The 14,736-nt window shown below is 40.6% G+C and overlaps 1 protein-coding gene across 5 annotated transcripts in view; it reads left to right on the forward strand.

Moving 5' to 3' along the window:
* The window catches only part of bcas3 (BCAS3 microtubule associated cell migration factor), a 286,192-nt gene that overhangs the window by 98,602 nt on the left and 172,854 nt on the right, over positions 1 to 14,736 (forward strand). For all 5 annotated transcript variants that reach the window (XM_052109835.1, XM_052109836.1, XM_052109837.1 and 2 more), the window contains 4 exons: positions 6,350 to 6,474; positions 6,864 to 7,029; positions 7,497 to 7,597; positions 13,198 to 13,298. In XM_052109835.1, coding sequence (XP_051965795.1) covers positions 6,350 to 6,474; positions 6,864 to 7,029; positions 7,497 to 7,597; positions 13,198 to 13,298 — 493 coding nt within the window. The remainder of the gene's footprint in view (positions 1 to 6,349; positions 6,475 to 6,863; positions 7,030 to 7,496; positions 7,598 to 13,197; positions 13,299 to 14,736) is intronic.

A 14,736-nucleotide genomic window follows, 5' to 3' on the forward strand; every position in this document is an offset into this window, starting at 1 on the left:
CAGGGCTCCGCCCCTCAAGCCTCTCGAGCCTTCCCGGGCTCTGCCTCTCAAGCCCCTCGAGCCTCCCAGGGCTCCGCCCCTCAAGCCTCTCGAGCTTCCCAGGGCTCCGCCCCTCAAGCCTCTCAAGCCTCCCAGGGCTCCGCCCCTCAAGCCCCTCCTGCGGCTCCGCCTCCCGAGCCTCCTGCGGCTCCGCCTCCAAAGCCTCCTGCGGCTCCGCCTCCAGAGCCTTCCTCGGCTCCGTCTCCTGAGCCTTCCTCGGCTCCGTCCCCGGAGCCTTCCAGGCCTCCGCCTCTAGAACTGCCTACGGCGCCACCGCCCTCGGCTCCACCTCCTGAGCCATCCTCGGCTCCACCTCCTAGGCCTTCCTCTGCTCCGTCTCCTGAGCCTTCCTCTGAGCCTCCAGAGCCTCCCTCAGCTCCGCCTCCAGAGCCTCCCTCAGCCCCGCCTCCTGAGCCTCCCTCAGCTCCGCCTCCTGAGCTCCCAGAGCCTCCCCCAGCTCTGCCTCCTGCTCCTCCAGAGCTTTCCATGGGTCCGCCTCCCTTGGCTCCGCCTCCTGGGCCTCCAGAACCTCCCACAGCTTCGTCTCCAGAGCCCCTCTCAGCTCCGCCTCCGGGACCTGCCCCTGTCCTGAGGTTGCCTCCCAGGCCTCCTGGACCTGTCCCTGTCCGATGGCCACCTCCCAGGTCCCCTGAACCGGCCCTTGCCTTGTGGCCAGCTCCCAGGCCATCCAAACCGGCCTCTGTCCTGTGGCCACCTCCCAGGCCCCCCGAACCGGCCCCTGCTCTGCGGCCATCTCCCAGTCCACCTAAACCCGCCCCTACCCGGTGGAAGCTTCCCAGGCCACCCGACCTGGTTCCCAGCACACACCCCCAGAGACTGCTAATCTGCCCTCTCGCCCTCCTTTGTCTGTCTCCGTGTCCCTTGTGCCCCCCTTGGCCTGCCTGTCCGCCCCTCGTTGCTCCCTGGACTGCCTGCCTGCCCCTCGTCGCCCCCCGGACTGCCGGTCTGCCTCTCGTTGCCCCCTGGACTGCCTGTCTGCCCTTTGTGCCCCCTGTCATTTATCAGTTGTTCTTCCTGTTTTTTTTGTTTTGTTGATCGTCTGGTATCCGATCCTTGGGGGGGCTATGTAACGGTTACCCTGTCTTGTCTCACTGTTGCCCTTTGTTTGTAATTTTGTCACTTTTGTTATTCCTTAGTTTTCACTTTTGTCACCCTTGTACCTCCATAGTCTTGTTTTCCCTCGTGTTCACTGTTCATTGTTTTCACCTGCCCTTGTTAATTTGCCTTTGGTTTCTGTTAATCACCTTGTCACCTAGTTTGTGTTCTGTTTGTTCATTGGCCCCTTTTTCCCATGTTTTTGTATTTATATCCTGGTTTTTGGTTTAGTCCTTGTCTGTCGTTGAATGCTGTTGTACGTAGTTTGTGCTCGCTCCCATGCCTGTGTTCCCGTGTTCCAGTTCCTGTGTTTTCGTGTTTTGTTTTCATTTGCCCATCGTGGTAGTTTTGTTTATTCCATGCCTGTGTTCCCGTGTTCCAGTTCCTGTGTTTTCGTGTTTTGTTTTCATTTGCCCATCGTGGTAGTTTTGTTTATTCATGCCTGTTTGTTTCCTTTAATCAATAAACCCGCATTTGGATCCTCATCCCTTGTCTGACTCCGACCTCATTCGTTACAGATGCAAAGTTGGAGAATGTTACTTTACGTTTGAAATGTAAATTATTAAGTAATGCATTTTTAGCAAAAGATTGGAGAGATAAAGTCAGAAAATGTTACATTTTCATAAAGTTGAAAAGTTCTTTAACTTTTTAAAACTAAATACTATTGCTTCCGTTTTGCATTTGCACTGCCCGATTTAAGCTGATATGTCTTGTATAATTCATAGTCCTTCTTTAAAGGTCAAGAGCTGAGTGCCAATCACAACAGTGGGCATTTACTGTCATGTCTTAAAGGAGAAGCAGCACCAAATCTGAGCATTTCTGACAGAGGGTCAGAATGACTGTGGAAAATAATCATGTCTTACAAATATATAATTTTCTTTTGTGCAAAAATGGTAACTAATGCAGAATTTTTACTGGCTCAAAATGAGGTGGAGGTGGTACCATACTGATCAAAAAAGTATATATATATATATATATATAAACACATTTTTTTTGTTTGTTGTCAATTTAGTTTAAATTTTCTCTTACCACAAGGTGAATGACAGTTTATATATATATATATAAATAAAAGGTTCCCAAATGTAACTACATTTTAAGCTATGCATATAAAATAAATGTCACAATTTTGTAGTCATTTGATGTTGCATGTTCTATCCATTAGCTTTAAACAACATTATGTATAAACACTAGACAATTAGAGTATAGGCTGTATACTCTAACTGCCATTTGTGAAGTGAACAGAATGACGATGTATAACACTTAAACTTGGAGGGATATATATATGTATGTATGTGTGTGTGTGTGTGTATATATATATACACACACACATACATCAAAGACAGCTGTACTGACACCTGGGGAACATTTATTTGCCAGCATTTCTCTAAGGAAAAGGAAAATCATGCTGAATCAGGCACCTTCCTCAACAAAATTCCAATGAGATGGATCACTGGAAATTGAGGGGAAAAGTTTCGGTTCCTCTTCTAGTTTTTGATGAGGGCTTTCCTATTGGCTGCTATTAGTACAGTATGTGTGCACTGTGACTGAATGCCTTAGTCATGTCGAGGTAAAGTTGCTGTACAATAATAAATGTGTCACTGAGAGATACGTCTGCATTTTGCACAACCCTTTCAAGATTGCTTTAACACAGGCCCCATTGCCTGATATACTCTGGCCCAATTGTCAACCTTTCACAGTAAGTGTGTAGAAATTTTCATATTTAAAAAGAAAAATGTAACAATCAATATTGCTAAGAAACTATGATTAGTTGTTCCCCAACAAGTTGGAATAATACATTCCTATAAACTACTGTAATTAGTGACAATGCTCAGTCTTTGCTGAAAATACTCTGAAAACAAATGAAGGCTTCCTCCCCCCGATGGCACCTCTTCTCTGCCTAGGACTGTAATGCAGAGCGGCTTTGATGGTGGACATCACAGATTGAATTATGCCCTTGAGGAAAAGCTATTAGCTCAAGTCAAGAGTCCTCATATGTTAAATTAAAAGTGGAAATGACATGCAAGTAGTCTTTTCAATGAATTAGTTAGAGAGAGATAGAGACAGAGAAAATCAAAAGTCTCTGTAAGAAGCAGAGAAAATGTCATGGGGGGGGTGGTGTAAATAATGAGAAGAATTTGACTTCTGTTTAGCAACGTCCTTCTTCTGTCTATCTCCATCTCACTAAATTTGTTTGTTTCATAATGTATTGATTTTAGGATGTTTTTTTTTGTAAGCTGCTCCTCATACCAATATTTGTTTAGAAAAATCGGTTCACTAAAAAAAATTACCTGCTGAACCACTGCAACTTGAGTCATACTCTCTAAACACTTTAAATGAGACTAAAAGGAAAAGTGATTTAAAATACAGACAGATCTACTCCAGCGGTTGGTCTAAAGTAAATTCAGATGCAACACAAGTGTAAAGTGCTTAAAAAGCATCGCCATCCATTTAAATAGTGCACTCAAATAAGAACATTTTGACCAAATCATCTGTTGACCAAAGCCTCTTCAAAGTACTCTTACCATACTTGGCAACCATCAGAACAGTAGACGAGTGGCGCTCCGCTTTCTTGGCTAAGAGGCTGAAGCTATCTTTTCAGTGTTTTTGGTCTCATCATCATTACTGGCATGACATTATATACCTTGAAACATGTCTTTAGTATTAATGTCATTTCCAGATTGATTATGCAAAGCATTCTTAAACAAAGAAATTTCTAAAAGGATACGGTTTCCTCTCACTTTCTCTCAACTTTGTGGTGGACATCGTCAGCCTGTGATTTCAGAGAAATAATTGTTTGTCACACCGAAGTCGGTTTGCTTTTTTAATTTTTTTTTGAATTATTATTAAAAACCCATCTTTTAAATTGTTCCATCTCAAGAGAGCATCAGCCATTTCAAACACCACCCAAAAAGACAGCGTTATCTCAAAATTCCAGCTCTTCATAGGGATGGGAATCAGCAAGGACCTTGTGATATGATATTATATCAGCATGTGGGTGCAATGCACTGTGATTCTTTTAGTGTATTGCGATTGAAAACAGTGATGCATTGTTGCTGTATCTTTTACTCACTTGTAACTCATTCGTTGTACTTCAGTGCTTGCTTAAAAAGTGATGAACTTCCTGCTTTGTGTCATCATAGAGCCAAAGAAGTAGTGCAGACCATAAGCACATCAGTTAAGGTGACCAGCATCGTTCCAGCATGTTTATCATAACTCGAAAACCCTTGCAGTCTGGCTGTATGGAGCATCCTTGCATATTAAACAAGTTATAAGACAGTATTTTGCATTTTGGTTGAATAGCAATGAGTTTTCATTGACTTTATGGTGCAATGTGTTTTGTTTTCTCACACTTGATTGAGTGGGAGTGAGCCTGTGTTTTCCCAAAAATATTAAAGTGAACAATACACAAACCCTTCATCTGCATCCCTGCCTGGAAACCTGCTAAGCTCGTTCACTTCCCTGCTGCCTTGAACTCTGCGGTGGGCAGGAAGGATTTAAAGGATTCTTTGAGCTACAGTCTTCACTGTTTTTCTCTACGGTCAGTGATGGTCAGGGCAAAGGAAGATACTTTTCTAAGAGAGGGGGATATGTGAAGTTATCTGACATCAAAACTGTCTGGTTCACTTGGGATCCAGGTTTTATTATAGAGAGAAAGAGGAAACCGTGTGCATTACTTGACTTCACATCCTGTGGTGGCCGGCTAGGCATGCTTGTTTAGCACTGTATCTCCTGTTAAGCACTGACAGACAGCGAGACGCACAGCTACTCCGGCCAAGGCGATATCCTGACAAACTGCTTTTATCGCCCCATCAACAGCACACACCACACTGCAGATATTTAGTTATTCGTTCAACCCTCCGTCAAACACCAATACACACGTGCCAATATCTCTCCCAGATTTTCTTTACTTTATATTTGTTGTTTTTAGTCCTATTCAACCAACAACCCTCGCCTGGTGTCGGCTAAACAAAGATGTCAACATCACTCCTCGTCCTGAGAGTAATTTACGACTTGATGACAGTTTTAAAGGAAGTGACAGAGTGAGAGTGCAGCTCAGCAACAGGTCACTCAACACCTATTAGTGTAATGCAAGGCTGGAGAGTCCTGGTTGAAACGCTGGACAATCCATCCACATTAACTCTTTAGTCCAGACTTCACGCTCTAGAACAATTTTATTACAATTGCCAGGGTTCTTTCACAGTTATCTGCCCTTTTAATGCATAATAGATATTTTTAGTTAGCTGGCTTACTTTCACATCCATTTCTGCATATTTGAGTGTGTATGTGTGTGCATGGCTGATAGTATCTGGAGTCTGGTTTTGTGAAACGGCTAGTATTCAGTGCTTTGGGAGTCTCTTATACGTTTGAGATAAAGAGGGCATGTTTTAGAGTGCAGGTTAGTGTAGGAGTCATACAATGATACCACACGGCTACTGTTCAAGGGTGAATTCCGTATGTGAGCCCTTATCACAGCACACAACCATTTTCTCTTATTGGCTTCATCAAATATTACTACTGCAAAGAATAGTTCAATATACTGTATACATATTCTTTTTTAATAAAGTGGCAATACTTGGGTGATGCCTTCCAAAGAAGATTAAGAGCCTCCATTTAAAAATGACACTTAAAAATTATAAAAATAATTAGTTGCACAAAAACATTTTGGCCTATAAGCATTTAATGACAAAAATGAATGCAAGTCAAATTCTTATACTGTAAAAAGGCATTATATATTATTAAAGAATATATGTTTAATATCTTAACCCCCAAACTGGACCCACTGTTAATAAAAGCAAAGCAAGATAAATGTAAATTAAACTATACTCATTAATGTATACAATATGTAAATTGTGCCTGTGTTTGACATGAGTCAGTATTAAAAATAACACACCAACATATTTAAAAACTCAAATAGGAAATTGGACAAATTGAAAATTATGTAGATTTTTTTTCTTTTTTTTTTTTTGTTTGTGCATGATTTATGAATGTATGATGTGTTATGTTCATTGTTTATAGACCCAGTGTTATATTTGTGAATATGCAATTTCATCTGAAATTCTTCAGTTATCATTCCACCCTTCCTTCCTTCCATCATATTATATGTGATAAACTGTCTATCTGCCCCACCCCCACACACACACTTTGTTTTTTATTTTCCTCTATGCTCATTTGTGTGCTCTCTTTTGTATTGTAGCAAAGCCAAGCCGCCTCCCCAGATCTCCCCCAGTAAATCCATTGGTGGAGAGTTTTGTGTGTCTGCAGTCTTCGCATCCTCTCGCTCCTGGTTCATCACCAACCCCAACATGAAGAGAGAGAAAGGTCTGACATAGCTTACGACCATATATACTGTACATGGACCAGCTTTTTTTGTACATTTAATTTTAAATGATATTATAATTTTATAATTTCATTGATATTATAAAACATTAACTAACGTAAACATGAATTATTCTGTTCTTGCTCAAATTGCCTTATTACATAAACTCCCTAAGTAAAATTGTCATGGTTACTGTGGGATTCTTGAATTAGGAAGAAAACTATTTAGTTTTTTTATTTAATCAGTCTTAAATCTTAATTTTTTTAATCCACAAAAATCACATCATAAATCACTGAGATCACTGTGATAAACTGTAATGCTAACATGTAGCATGTTACCATGTAATATATTTTTCTCGAATAACTTGCTCTTTACTTTTCACCCCTGTTAGATCAGTCACGCCAGGCCATCGTTGAATCCCTTTACATCCTAAGTTGTTATGGAAACCTGGTGGAGCATGTGCTAGAGCCCCGGCCAATCAGCACAGCTCAAAAGATCGGCGATGACACACCCCTGGAGCTGAACACCTGTCCGAGAGCCTGTTGGAATCTCACCAGGTCCACGCCCACTTTACCTGCATTTACTCTTCACCTTCAGTCAGACAGAAGCAGCTGACACAAGCCATTATAATCACAGCATTTACATAAAACAGCTTATACTGTGCCTTAATGAACGCACATCAACTGCAAGCAAATTATTAACGTCACAGCTTGTCACTGACCCAGACTCTGAGCTCAGTCGTAACATGGTAAAGTTTGTGACCGACTTAAATTTCATATAAAATGAAAACAGGCAGAAAGATGCAGGGGTTGCACTTAGAATAGCTTTCTGATCTAATTGTGAATGTTAAATGAATGTATGTACCGAGCTGTATAGCTCGTGCAACCCACATGAGACTGGAGAAATGGAAGGTCCGCCTGGCTGCAGGGAGTTGAGTCCATTATAGCTCAGCTGGAGACTGTTATATATATCTGGCCCTTTGATATGCACTTCCTAAATTGATTTCTGTGTTTGTTTTGAGTAGGGCACCGCAGTGGAATGAGCTACAACCACCTTTCAACAGCAACCACCCCTTGGTGCTGGCCTCAGACTTTGTGCAGTACTATCAGTACCTCCTGGCTGGCAGTAAGTTTGTGTGTGTGTGTGTGTGTGTGTGTGTGTGTGTGTGTGTGTGTGTGTGTGTAGTGAGTGAGAGATAAAGCAGGCAGCTCATAAAAAGGTTAGTGCAACATAGCATGACCCCCTGATTAATTCTGTCTGTCTCACTGGAGACGTTTGTTTTTAACGTTATTGGTGCCGCATGCTGCGTGGGACCCACTGTTAAAAGACACTACTAAACCAAAAACATGCACAGTAATCTCACAATCTCTCCTGCTGTCTACCCAGCCTCTCACTACTTTTGTTTTTTAAAAGGTCACAGAAGATAAGCCCCACAGTTCCATTTGACGTAGCAGTCGGTGAAGTGGTTTTAATTCTCCGGTGGTGCTGTGAATCAGGGCTTTGTCACTCCGTAGTACGTCCCTGCCCTGAAACACATCATAGCGCCAAATTAACCCAGCATTCAGATTAAACCAATTAGTGTGGTTTTAAACCCATGTAATTTTATAACAAGTGCACAGAGAAAAGGAGCACTTTGGGTTGACATATGAAAAGCAAGAGAACGCAGCTCGAGGGCAAAGCATTCACAGATGACCACACATTTAATATATCTTAAATAAGTGAGCATTGTTGCGTTAGCTGCATAATCATAAACAATAATGAGTAATTAGCTTTCTGGGTCCTTCAGGCCAAGCTTTACATTTCCTTCTGCTACTGAAGCCCAACTGCTCAAGGCCTAACGGGTAGAATATTCGCTCTAAGTCGCTCTAATCGCCATGCTTGTGTCAGAGTGATGTAATTGCAAGATGTGAACGATCATGGCAATGGCTCGGCATGGATGTGACCAACCAGGGGGCATAGAAAGGCATAATGAGCATGCTCAATGCATTAACATTAATGTCTGATTATAATAAGTAAGAGATCTTTGCTCTGTGCTCTTCTGTTACAATGAATTTCACCGACTTGAGACTCTAGTTGTGCTGGACAGCATGTGCGTATGCATGTGGGATGTTTGCCCTTTGGCCTGCGGCCCACAGCTTGCCACCTTTGATTCCTCGCTATGTGAGTGTAGAGAGGAATTGATGCAGGAAACATCTCGGCATGTGGGGAGAAAAACAATCTTCACCTCCTCCTTTAAAGGGTCGGTTGAGGCAAAATGAAAATTCAGTCCTCATTTACTCACTCTCATGTTTTTCCAAACCCATTTGACTAACTTTCCTCTCTGGAACACAAAAGGAGATGTTATCTATCCCTTTGATTCAACACAAAGTAGGCAGCGTCCCCAAACCTTGGGCGCTAATGTTATCAGGCTGTCATTTGCTTTGTAATTACTTTGTAAAAGGCCACTCTGAAGAGGGGAGAATAAAAAGAAAGATGGTGGAAGAGAGCTAGTGATAGCACAGTAGGACAATTACTGTTGATAGGACAGTTCCCAGGCTCAGCGGGCTCAGAAATGGGTGGGGCATTTTCTTTCCCTCAAACCATGAAGACCTGCAGTAGCAGGGCTGTGTGATTGACAGCTCTGGTCTTGCTTCTAGATTGGATGACCTGGCTGATTAAAAATGCAGCATGTGGACGTTAGGGTCAGAGGAGCTGGAGCCTGCATGACTGGTGATAAAAGCAACCATGGCGCCACTTCTTGGTCACTATCTCCACCTGTCCATTTGCACAGCCTTTGGCAGCACTCGGGAAGGGGAGCATTACCCAGCCACTGCTGATGATACCCAGATGATGAGTTGATAACAAGGACACACTGGCCCAGTGAAGCTCCTTCGGTCCCAATGACAGCGCTCAGGGAATCCTCAGCTTGCGATATTAGCTGCCGTTTAGCAGAGAGAGTGGCGGCTGTTTGTCTGAGAGCTCCCTAATGAATGAGACTGGATTTCTTAAGGAAAGGTGTGAGGCTTTTATTCATAGCTGGACGAAGGAACTGCCCAATCGCTTTTGACCAGACTTTCCATGACCTTTTCAAGATTAAGTACACCACATTCATTTACTGTATGGCATAAGAATTGATGTACATTCAGAGAATGTTTTGCTTGTATTGAATGTATTGTTTGACACATTAAGAAAACATGTTCTTTAAGCATGCAAGCATGAAGTAGATATACATTCCCTGACATACTAAATCGGGGAACTTGAATTTTGTTGTTTTGTCCGTATGTACAACCGTTTAATATACAAAAATGTAATAAGTACACAAACTTACAAGTAAATTTAGAAAAATGTTGGTGCCTTTTTTGTACACCATTACAAAGAGTTGGGTCACCCTTTGATGTCTAATGGTGCGGTCATACATACCTTCTCACGCCGAAATCCGCAGGTGAAGATGGCGTGGGTGGACATTGAGTGCGTGATGAAACCAGCAAAAAAAATTATTGTAAAGCAGCCATTTTTAATGCTGCACTTTATACTCCGTAAGACTTAAGTTATGAAACTCACGCTAAAATAGTATCTTTGCACAATGTGGATATTCAGCTGTGTACAAAGCACAGCCCACACAGAGGTCACTGCCAAACCAAGCAACTTCCTTTTGGTCAACGTGGCAATTTCGCCTGTCAAAGTTTACCAAACTTGAACTTGAGGAGAAATCAGCACGAGGAAATTCTTCGCCACTGGAAGTCAATCGTGCGGATTCCCATTGAGATGACTATTTTGCCCACAGAATTGCGCTATGCAAAGATATGTGACATTAAAGGAATGTTCCGGCTCTGTACAAGTTAAGCTCAATCGACAGCATTTGTGACATGATGTTGATTACCAAAACAATTAATTTAGGCTTGTTCCTCCTTTCTTGAAAATGGCAAAATCTGCATAATAATGAGGCACTTACAATGGAAATGATTGGGGCCAATTTCGAGGGTTCAAACACAGAAATGTGAAGCTTATAATTTTCTAAAAGCACTTACATTAATTCTGTTAAAACCTGTGAATTATTTGAGCTGTTAAGTTGTTTATATTGTCATTTTTATAGTTGTTTTTGGGTTTGTTGACATTACATCCTCGTGGTAACAAATTAGTAAAATTGGCTGTAACTTTACACAGAAAAGGTTTGTAAGTGATTTTATCACATTAAAATCATGTTTACACGCTTTTCCTTTATGTCTTGTGGTTATACTTTTAAAACAGTGAGTATTTAAACATTCAAAAATTGGCCACATTCACTTCCATTTTAAGTGCCTTACTGGAACTAAGATGTTTGCTTTCATAAAGAAAAGGAGGAACGAGTCAAATTTTTTTTTGTAATCAACATTATGCCACAAATGCTGTCGATTAAGTTTAACTTGTACTGAACCTGGAACATTCCTTTAAAGCCGTAGTCACACTAGGCATTCCATTCAAACGCATTTGAATGTGGGAGACCGGAAACACAATAGAAGATTGAATTTTCATATACTGACCTACATATTTCAGTTTTTATTGTAGCAGGCCGGTGAGTCGATTGTATATTTGAATACTTTGAATCTAAATATTACGTGTTATTTTTTTTTATTAAAACAAGATGCACTTTTGCAATCACAAAGCCTAGTGGAACTATGGCTTAATGGTAAATCTGGGTTCTAATGCAAAACAATAAATGAATGAATTAATAAATACTGTAAATATTTATCTGTAATTCTTTTGAAATGTCAGAGCGGGTGAAACAGCATTAACAGCAATAAACTTTTTTCTGTGTCCAGGTGTCAATGCATACACCGTTATGCACCTGAACAAACATAATTTAAATGAAACGTCATTTTCACGTGGTTAGTGTGTTTGTGGCAAAAGCAAATTTTTAACCAGGCTGTCATCATGATACTGCATGTTTATGCAGTCAGCTACTGTTTCCTGTCCATATTCCATTCCTCACACTCTAACTCACAACAGATAAACTGCTCTTAACAGTCCAGGATCCCTCGGCTTCTTAAACCCAGCCATTATGAACCCACTGTAATGTGATCTATAGAGCCAGCTACTGTTCTTACGTTTAATTATTTATTAGTCAACACTTATTGTCCCCCTGGGCATTGAGAGGGGGTAGGAATGGGAGAGCTTGATTGTGTTTAAGAGGTAACATGGTCTGGCTGTGTTCTGACCCATCAGAGATCGGTAAGTCACTTTGCGATTTATGTCTGCATAATGCAGCATGCTGATATAGTGTAGAACAAACTCTGGCAGAGTGTAGTGTTACTGTGATTGAGTAGGGCGGATTGCGAGCAGATTTCCCCTTCAAGTGAAGATGCCAATGTATCTGTTACGCAGATGGTAGTGACTGCACCATGAACCTGGCCTAAACACCTCGTCAAGTGTGTATGAACACCTGGTGTGTGTGTGCATGCAAGTCTGAGACAAATAGAAAGATGGAGATGGAATAAGAGTGGCAGGCCCTTGTGTACTACAGGCTTGACAACTTTATTCACTGCTGTATTATGTACATTGGTAACAAAGGCATGTGATAGCCTGGAGGTGGGAAGGGAAACCACTGATTGTGCACATTAGTCTTAATGCTTGGCCTCCAAGTGCTCCATCTGTCTCTGTGCGTGCTCTCTTTGCTGTTGACAGCTCCATGCTGTCTGTTTCCGTGTCTTTCTCACATAACTAAACATACACAGTTTTACAAGCTTTCCACAGCCCAAAAAATTTTAATTACTAATTAGGTCTTCCACTGATGCTTTTGCAAAGTGATTTATAGACTTATTACAAAACCAGTGGTCATGAAGCAACCTGAGTTTAGTGCCTTACTCAAGGACACAATGGTGACAGTTTATGGATCAGCCTGTATGAGGTTTAAATCTACAACCTAACTAGTTGAATACTAGTCTTTAACCACTAGGCTACAATACATCACATTATTTTCATCTTGGTCAAGGACATGTGCACATAAGCACCTACCAAGACACAGACAATTTCTAGTATATAGTAGTGATAGATATTGGATTCATTGGCTAATTTATGCCAAATTTTATAGGCCAATAATTGTGCCAACTTGGCTAATTAACAGAAGTCTTATTTCCTTCTAGTCTCAATTTGAAAATCTACTGTCATTGCTAAATATTTTCAACTGACAGCAGATGGTAAACATTTTCTATTTTGAATGTGAAATTATTATGCAAAATATGAGTTTGTGTCGATTGAATAACTGTATGTGTGTGTGTGTTTGTGTATATGTATATGCTCAACTTTTATATATATATACCTGTCCATGTGTGTGTGTGTGTGTATGTATATATATATATATATATATATATATATATATATATATATATATATATATATATATATATATATATATATATATATATATATATATACACATACATATATATATATATACACATACATATATATATATATACACATATATATATTGTACTCTACTATGTGTGTATATGTGTATGTGTGTGTATACACATGTATATATATGTACTCTATGTGTGTGTGTGTGTGTGTGTGTATATATATATATATATATATATATATATATATATATGTATATATATATATATATATATATATATATATATATATATATATATATATATATTAGCATGCAAAATAGATATCTGCATCAGCCATAAAAAATAAATAATTATTTTTACCCCATTATACAGTATAATACCATGCTTTTCTTGCTAATCTCTATGCAGTGGTACCACCTAGCAGTCCTGGCCCAATCACCCGACATGAGTCTTATGATAGCCTGTCATCTGATCACAGTGGCCAGGAGGATGAGGAATGGCTCTCTCAGGTGAGTTTTACTCTCATGACCTTCTTCTCTATGTTGGCTTTACATTAACTTAAATAAACAGCACTCAAACATTACATATGTCACACATTTCAGCAATTTTTTCACATTACAAATATTAAGTGAAAAGTTGAAAAATGCAGATATTTTTTTTTATGATTGTTTTCTGAAATGAATGAAGTTAACTGTCACAAATTTGCTTATTTTGTTAGAAACCTAGAAATAGTCCCAAATCTTAAATATATCGTAATCATTTTATGTCATGTAATTTCTTTGTTTTCATGTTTTCAGAATTCTAAAACTTTGCTAATTTCTAGCTGATTTTAAGTCCCAGATTTTCAACTTGGACTCTAAAACGGCACTGTATGTTTTATAATTTAATATTCTTGATTATGCAGGCACAGTATGTCCAGCGTACATGTGTCTTGAAATCCTTGGGTGGCCTGAAAGGCCCCAGCCAAAGCTCTTAAACCTTAAGATTGTTAATGCACCGGCATTAACAACAGCATGCATCCCCCATCACATCTCGCCTGCCTCTAATGACACCATTAACACTTGCTGCACCAGCTATTGGCTAAACACAGCCTAAACTCGCTCTATTTATCTACTTCATATGAGATTGCAATTAGTCTGCCTGTCTGTAACATGTTATGGCAACATAGCATGAAAAGCGCAGTCCTCTACAGCAACGGCCTGTGTGAAATAAGTGCTGTCAGTGTGAGGCGGGCACAATATGTCGGGATCAAGGCAAAGCGCGGAAAGAGTGCAGAGGGGGGCAACATCTGGTCATAGCCCCCACAAAAACACACAGAAAGCCAGCGCCGCATCTGTTTCTCTCAGGGCTGTGCGACACCGATGGTGTTAACTATGGAGAAAAGAACACACACATACTGCTGGCCTCATTTACACAGATGTGACAGGAAGAGAACAGAAGACTTGACCGCACTACGTGCTTTTCTGGAAAAGATGGAGAAATCAAGAGCAGAGAGGGATGCTGGCCGGATGGATAGTCTTTTCTTCCACTCCTCCCTCTATCTCTTACATGCCTTGTGATGTTAGTGATGGAGTGTCTTTCTGTGCCACATTAATGCAGTCCACTGGGGAGGAAGAGTGGCATCTGTCTAACACACATGTAATGCCCTGCTCCCCTCCCCAGTACACACACACACACGTTCTGTTTTATTAGACTGACACAGCTGGTCGAGAGCAGACACTTGCCTACACAGTCCTTGTGTGTGTATGTATAAATTGTACCTCTTTACTTTCTTAAAGAGAAAGTCATCATTTACTCACCTTTATTACTATATGTTTCAAAATGGTACGAATTTCTTTCTACTGTGGAACACGAGGAGCTTTTAGGCAGTATCTTAGTCTCAGTCACATCTTTTTTCCATACAATGAAAGTGAATGGTGATCGAGGCTGTCACTCCCAAACAACATT

Source organism: Xyrauchen texanus, chromosome 38, assembly GCF_025860055.1.
Source record: "Xyrauchen texanus isolate HMW12.3.18 chromosome 38, RBS_HiC_50CHRs, whole genome shotgun sequence".
In the NCBI taxonomy this organism is placed as follows: domain Eukaryota; kingdom Metazoa; phylum Chordata; class Actinopteri; order Cypriniformes; family Catostomidae; genus Xyrauchen; species Xyrauchen texanus.